Below are 7,642 nucleotides of genomic sequence, written 5' to 3' on the forward strand. Positions count from 1 at the left end.
CTGGTCTGAGGGCTGCCCAACAGAGCAGGGTCCATGCTCTCATTATTGTCGTTTCCCTGCTAAGGGTGAGGTCCCATGATAGGCACTAACCCAACCACTTGCCTCCTTCACAGTGCACCTTGTGTAAGCAGCTTGCATCGGGCCTGGGGCCCCGGCTGTCGTCAGACGTTCCCTAGAGCAGCCCCCAGCTCTGACCACGCTACGGGAATGGCAGCTCTCGCACTGCTGCCCATCTTGGCCTGCCTCCTTGTGGGGAACATGGGAAAGATCTTCCGGCGCTGTGAACTGGCCCAGGTGCTGCACCGGGCAGGGATGGATGGGTTCCGAGGCTACAGCCTGGCTGACTGTGAGTGTCCCCCTGGTCTCCGCATGGGGCTGTCTGTATGTTCCCTTCAACCGTCCCGTGGGGCTCTGTGCACATCGCCCACCAAGCCCTCCCAGGGGGCACTATGCATCTTCCTCCCAGCCCTCCCCTTGGGGCTCTGGGCAGATCCCGCCTCCAGCCCTCCCCATTTGGCTCAGTACAGATCCTCCCTGCCCTTCCCATGGGGCACTGAGCACACCCTCCCCCCCAGCCCTCCCCAGGGGAGCACTGTGTGTATTAACCCCGAATCCCGTACCAGGGCTGTGCATGGCGTTCCATGAGAGCCGGTTCGACACGGGCGCCGTGGACCACGAAGCTGATGGCAGCACTGACAACGGCATCTTCCAGATCAACAGCCGCCTGTGGTGCGACGACTACAAGAGCTCAGCCCGGAACCTCTGTCGCATGCACTGCAATGGTGAGTGATTCCTCCCCGGAGCTGGCGCTGAGCCCCATGCCAGTAGGCAGTAGGACGGTGGCTGTGTTGCAGTGCTGCCTAAACCAGGCAGGGGGCGCCACCTGCAGACCCAAGACGTTATGGAGCAGCAAAGGAAAAGACACCCTTGCCGGCGATGGACAGCAGAGGGCAGCACAATGGGCACTGGGGGCTGGGTTGGTTAGCTGAATGGTGGTATCTCCTGCCAGGAGAACCAGGGCTCCAAGGCCCCGGGGTTGAGCTACCAAGGGGTACGCCCCATCCTCACTCTTTGCTCCTCTCCTCCCCCAGATCTGCTGACCAGTAACATCAACGATGACATTGTGTGCGCCATGCGGGTTGTGCAGCAGCCACGGGGCATGGGAGCTTGGTAAGGAGGAGCTGGTGGAGGGGTGTACGTGGCGTGCCCGTAGAGCACTGCACAGCAAAAGCTGCAGCCCAGGGTAACGTAGCACTGCACAGCCAGCCCAGCGCTCCTGAGTGCAACATGGAACTGCACAACACAATACCAATCCACACAAGGTGGTGCTGCAACATGGAACTACGAAGTGCAACATAGGAAATGCCATGAACCTCAGTGCTATACAGCAGAATGTAGTGCTACAAAGTGCTACACCATGCAATGCACCACAACCCCCCCCCCCCAAAACAATGCAGTGTAAAAAAAATACACAATGTGTCTCTGGGCTGCTGTTACCTAAATGCTCCACCCCAGAAGCAGCTGCATCTCAGTTCTGGGTCTGTGATCCCTGCATAGTGTCACTTCACTGTGCAGTTGTTGCCCAGAGGCAGTTGCATCTCAGCTCTGGATGAGCCATCCCTGTGAGGCAGCATTGCTCTCAATGTGAGTTGATATCACTGACCCTGCTGTCTCTGTTTATCTTTCTCAGGCTGGCCTGGAGGAAACACTGCGAGGGCCATGACCTCTCACAGTGGGTGGAAGGATGCAATGTGGAAAGGAGATGAAGGCGCGCCTGGGATGCCCTGGACCTGCTAGAAGGGTTGTCCTGGTGTCACATCAGGCCCCTGCAGCTTTAGCACCTATTTTTTAAGTTCATTGAAAACCTCCATGAGGCCCAACTTCTCCTGTCCCCAAACACTGTCCTTTTTAACTAGCTCCAAAATTGGTCATTACCTGTGGGGGGAGTGTTGTTCCCCTAGTGGTCACAGGTGGGACTGCACCTTAGGGAGCTGAGAGCAGGTTCTCCTGAATAAATCTGTCTGTTTAATGCCAAAAGAGTCACTGAGTGTCAGTAAGGCAGCGGGGGGTGAGGGGAGTCAGGACTCCTGGGTTCTATCCCTAGCTCTGGGATGGGAGTGGGGCTTCTAGTTACAAGAACCGGGCAGGGGGGCTGAGTGTCAGGGCTCCTGGATTCTGTTCCTAGCGCTGGGAGGGCTGGAAGTCAGGGATCCTAGATTCTATTCTCATTTCTCTTCATCCAGCTCCTTGGATCCTCATGTCTCTATCTGTTGAGGCCCACTTGTCACAGGAACTCTGAGGCAGCTACTGCTCACAATGAGACCCTGGGGGAGGATGGAGTCCTTCTGACCATCTCTGGAGGGCAGGATTATCCCCAGAGCAGGGGCAGAAAAGTGTCCCTTTGAGCCCGGGACTGGAAAATACAAAACTCAATGCAATACACTTCTTGATTTAGCATGATGAAGGGCCTCGTTGCCTTTCTTGATCCTCCACTGCACTCGTGTGGCTGCTTCATTGTGTTCACATAACTCCCCAGTGGCTTACATGGGAAATGCTTTCAAATTCCCCAGCTAAGCCAGGTAGTGCCACACACATTCCAGTCTCAGTCACTAAACTGATGTCAGTTTATCAGTCAGACTCTCCGGTGTTTGCGATGAGAGAGAGATAGAGGTGTGTTATGGGGACAAAACAGACAGAGAGATGCATGTGGCAGTAGAAGAACGGAGAGGTGAAGCTGGGAGTGGGAGAAACTTACAAGAAGTGGAAGCTTGGTCAGATGAGTAGGAAGGATTATAAAAATACTGTTCGAACATGCAGGAATGAAATCAGGAAGGCCAAAGAGCAATTGGCGTTGCAGCTAGCAAGGGATGTGAAAGGGAACAAAAAGGGTTTCTACAGGTATGTTACCAACAAGAGGAAGATTAGGGAAAGTGTGGTCACCTTACAGAATGGGGGGAAGCAACTTAGAGGATGTGGAGAAAGCTGAGGTACTCAATGCCTTTTTTCCCTCTGTCTTCACAGACAAGGTCAGCTCCCAGACTACTGCACTGGGCAGCACAGAAAGGGAAGGAGGTGAACATCCCGCAGTGCTAAAGAAACAGGTTCAGGACTATTTAGAAAGATTGGACATACACAAGTACATGGGGCCAGATGCAATGCATCCTAGAGTGCTGAGGGAGTTGGTTGATGTGATTTCAAAGCCATTGGCTATTATCTTGAAAGCTCATGGCAATTGGGGAAGGTCCCTGATGGTTGGAAAAAGGCAAATACAGTGCCCATCTTCAAGAAAGAGGATCCAGGGAACTACAGACTGGTCAGCCTCACCTCAATCCCTGGAAAAATCATGGAGCAGGTCCTCAAGGAATCCATTCTAAGGCACTTGGAAGAGAAGAAGGTGATCAGGAACAGTCAACATGGATTCACCAAGGACAAGTCATGCCTGATTGCATTCTATGAAGAGGTGACTGGATCTGTGGATGTGGGGAAAGCGGTTGACGCCACAGACCTTGATTTTAGCAAAGCTTTTAATACAGTCTCCCACAGTATTCTTATCAGCAAGTTAAAGAAGTGTGGACTGGATGAATGGACTATAAAATGGATAGAGAATTGGCTAGATCATCAGGCTCAACGGGTAGTGATCAATGGCTCCATGTCTAGCTGGCAGCCAGTCACAAGCGGAGTGCCCCAGTGGTCGGTCCTGGGGCCGGTTTTGTTCAACATCTTCATCAATGATCTGGAGGATGGGGTAGATTGCACCCTCAGCAAGTTTGCAGATGACACTAAGCTAGGGGGCGTGGTAGATACCCTGGAAGGTAGGGATAGGATACAGAGTGATCTAGACAATTTGGAGGATTGGGCCAAAAGAAATCTGATGAGGTTCAACAAGGACAAGTGCAGAGTTCTGCACCTAGGATGGAAGAATCCCATGCACAGCTACAGACTGGGGACCGACGAGCTAGGCAGCAGTTCTGCAGAAAAGGCCCTGGGGGTACCAGTGGATAAGAAGCTGGATATGAGTCAGCAGTGTGCCCTGGTTGCCAAGAAGGCTAATAGCATATTGGGCTGCATTAGTAGGAGCATTGCCAGCAGATCGCGTGAAGTAATCATTCCCCTCTATTCGGCATTGGTGAGGCCGCATTTGGAGTATTGTATCCAGTTTTGGGCCCCCCACTACAAAAAGGATGTAGACAAGTTGGAGAGAGTCCAGTGGAGGGCAACAAAAATGATTAGGGGGCTGGAGCACAAGACTAATGAGGAGAGGCTGAAGGAACTAGGCTTGTTCAGTCTACAGAAGAGAAGAATGAGTGGGGATTTGATAGCCGCCTTCAATTACCTGAAAGGGGGTTCCAGGGAGGATGGGGCTAGGCTGTTCTCGGTGGTGGCAGATGACAGAACAAGGAGTAATGGTCTCAAGTTGCAGGGCGGGAGGTCTAGGTTGGACATTAGAAAAAAGTTTTTCACTAGGAGGGTGGTGAAGCGCTGGGATGGGTTACCTAGGGAGGTGGTGGAATCTCCATCTTTAGAAGTTTTTACACTGCAGTTTGACAAAGCCCTGGCTGGGATGATATAGCTGAGGTTAGTCCTGCTTTGAGCAGGGGGTTGGACTAGATGACCTCCTGAAGTCCCTTCCAACTCTGTGAATCTATGATTCTATGATTCTGACACCGCGGAAACAAACCACAGCAGGCAGTTTCCGTGTTCAGAAATCAAAGGCTATGTCTGCATGAGCTCTTTTGTCAGGATAATGTATGTCAGTCAGGAGTGTGAAAAAAAACCCACAGCTCTGAGTGACATAAGTTACACCGAGAGAAGCACTGCTGTGGACAGCTGTATGGCAGCAGCAGAGCATCTCCCGTTGATGTAGCTATTATTTATGTCACCAGGCGAGCTCTCTCCCATCGGCTTAGAATGGCTACACAGGGAGCTTACAGAGACACAGCTGCATCATTACACTCTGCTGCTGTAAGATCTCTCGTGTAGACATTCCGAAGTCTGTCTTTCAAACAAGTACTATGTCCAAAAAGAAGCCCTGCCTCTTGGCTTCCTGCTAGGGCCATGCTCACAATGAGAGATGGCTGATACTTCCGGGGTTTCACAAGAAAGTTTGGTATTTTGCAATTTGCTTTTGTTCCAGTTCTGACTGAAAGCAAATTTCACTGACATTTTGCACAAACCAACAGTCATAGAATCATAGAATCATAGAATATTAGAGTTGGAAGGGACCTCAGGAGGTCATCTAGTCCAACCCCCTGCTCAAAGCAGGATTAACCTCAGCTATATCATCCCAACCAGGGCTTTGTCAAGCCTCACCTTAAAAACCTCTAAGGATGGAGATTCCACCACCTCCCTAGGTAACCCATTCCAGTGCTTCACCACCCTCCTAGTAAAAAACTTTTTCCTAATGTCCAACTTAGACCTCCCGCCCTGCAACTTGAGACCGTTGCTCCTTGTTCGGTCATCTGCCACCACCGAGAACAGCCTAGCCCCATCCTCCCTGGAACCCCCTTTCAGGTAGTTAAAGGTCGCTATCAAATCCCCCCTCACTTTTGCAGACTAAACAAGTCCCTGAAACGTGGTTTTGAAAAAAAAACAGAAGATGTTTTTTCGGAAAGGAAATGTGTGAAACTGACATTCTGGGCAATGGAGAGCAGGGCTGAAACCCACGGATTGTCAGTTTCACTCAGCTGTTCCCTGGGCCTCCCCTGGCTGCAAAGGAGCCTGCCAGCCCCTGGAGGCCTGGATCCAGCTGGGGTCTGACAGGCTCACTGCCAAAGTTAGGGAGCCCAGAAAACTGGCAGGTGCTCAGTGGAAGCCTGCCTCTGTTTTGATGAAAGCTTTGTCAAACTTGCAATAGATCTGGCAAAACATTTCACTTCAGCGACCAGCATTTTCCAACCAGCTCTATTCACAACTACTTCGCTCCCGGTCTCCGGGATTTCTGCCTTTTCCACATGGATCCACACAGCTGCAACCAGGCAATCCCCTGCATTCAGGCCAAGGGAAACCCCTCAGACTACAAGACTTAGCCATGCTTAACTTCACCATATGGCCCCGTGCATTGTGTAGTAGGCTCCTATTGTTTCAGCTGTCACTATACAAAGGGGCTCCGTCCATTTAGCCTGAGAGAAGGATGATTTGGCAGACCCATCAGCTTTAACCAGGGCTTTGCTTGTCTATAAATGTTCATCAACTCACTTGCTGGTAGCCCTTAACACCGTCCTGTGTAGCAGCACCAGTGTTCTCAGTGCTGCCAAACGATCAGCTTGATGGAATTTGTAACGGCGGTACCCTGAAAGACAACATCCCAGACACACACGCAGAGAAATGTTTGCCTGTTTATGTGCCTGCTTTCCTGCCAGTGCAGTGGTCAGCTCTCAGCCTCCCCAGCTGCCTAGCTTCCCAGGTTCCCCAAGTGTGACATACCAGGGCACAACCCAAACTAGTCTGGGGGCTGGCCTGCAACCTTACAATGCCTTGCTGTAGTTCCTCCCACGTAGACTGCTCACAAACAGCCTTCGAGCGTGCGAGCCACACCCCACGTTTCTGGTGTAACTTCAGCCTGCAAGCTACTCCCTGGCTCCCCACAGCCTTGGTTACAGTCAGTGTTCCGCATTTTCAGCTTTTATTTGTAAAAACAAATTTGGGGAATTTTTCGGTATTTATTTTCCAAACATTAAACCCAGAATGAAACCTGGTTAAAAAATAATAAAAGAAATCAGGAAAAGTGGGAAAAAAGAAAAACTTTCATAATACACAAATTTTACTACAGTATAATTGAAACTTTTTTTTTTATGTACAAAGGTATTTTTTGTCTCTCTCCGAGCTTAGTAGTTTTGCCAGAAATCCTGGTTTGCATACGCTCGCACACTGTGTTGAAGCTTTTGAATGGTTTTTTTGGGTGTTTTTTCTTGCGTTCCAGGATCAGACAGATTTCCAGAAACAGTTGAGTTTTTTCACTATATGTTTGTCCTGCCGCTTTTGGTTTCAATTCAGCTGAGATTTTGGTTGTCAGGATCTGGTAAATGTGTGTATTGGCAAACGTTGTAGAAAACTTCAGTGTTTTGTGTACTCCAGTTGTAGAAAACTCCAGTGTTTTCTGTGTGTCACGGTGTGATTCCAAGTTTTCCAACAAACCCAGGATGACCACATTACCACAGTCCATGCATTATTTACATGACAGGTAGCGAAGTACAGCTCATCTACTGAGGGGGCACCACAGGGGAAGGTAATCAGCAGTTGGCTCTGCACTCATTTTGTACTGTGAAAAACAAAGCCTTCAACTTGTTTGCATGCTTGAAAATGGCCCCGAATCCAATGATACAAAATTTCACAGCTTTCATTTCTTCTGTAACAGTAGCTGCTGACAGTGCAACATTAATCAGATGAGCAGGACACTCACTACATAGCAGCTCCAGTTTCTGATTGATTTTAATTTCCCATAAAAATTTAGCCATGTAGGAAGCAGAATCTGTGTTAGTTGTGGCCACATTTTCCCAAGTTTGTTGGTATATTTCAAACGTCAGTTATTGCTGCATCAACAAAATGGCTGTCAGCAGAGAGGATGAATGTCACATCAGCACAAAACACTTTGGGTTTATTCACTTTAAATCAGAAAACAAAAACAATAGGCCAAGCATTGGAT

General features: G+C 49.8%; 1 protein-coding gene across 1 annotated transcript; it reads left to right on the forward strand.

The window, feature by feature from the left end:
* Window positions 1-207: 207 nt before the first annotated feature.
* On the forward strand, window positions 208-1,766 carry LOC137160159 (sperm acrosome membrane-associated protein 3-like). The gene is made up of 4 exons (XM_067558606.1): window positions 208-346; window positions 624-782; window positions 1,092-1,170; window positions 1,691-1,766. Exons 1-4 carry the CDS (start codon window positions 208-210, stop codon window positions 1,764-1,766), a joined length of 453 nt encoding a protein of 150 aa, XP_067414707.1.
* Window positions 1,767-7,642: the final 5,876 nt, after the last annotated feature.

This window comes from Emydura macquarii, unplaced genomic scaffold, assembly GCF_026122565.2.
Source record: "Emydura macquarii macquarii isolate MOO-44397 ecotype Brisbane River unplaced genomic scaffold, CSIRO-AGI_Emac_v2 contig_2156, whole genome shotgun sequence".
NCBI classification, from domain to species: domain Eukaryota; kingdom Metazoa; phylum Chordata; order Testudines; family Chelidae; genus Emydura; species Emydura macquarii.

Excerpts from the sequence above, each read along its gene's own strand:
- LOC137160159 (XM_067558606.1), top strand. The coding sequence starts at position 208 with ATGGCAGCTCTCGCACTGCTGCCCATCTTGGCCTGCCTCCTTGTGGGG. Across the intron at positions 783-1,091 it reads CTGTCGCATGCACTGCAATG|ATCTGCTGACCAGTAACATC; the intron begins GTGAGTGATTCC and ends CTCCTCCCCCAG. Across the intron at positions 1,171-1,690 it reads CCACGGGGCATGGGAGCTTG|GCTGGCCTGGAGGAAACACT; the intron begins GTAAGGAGGAGC and ends TATCTTTCTCAG.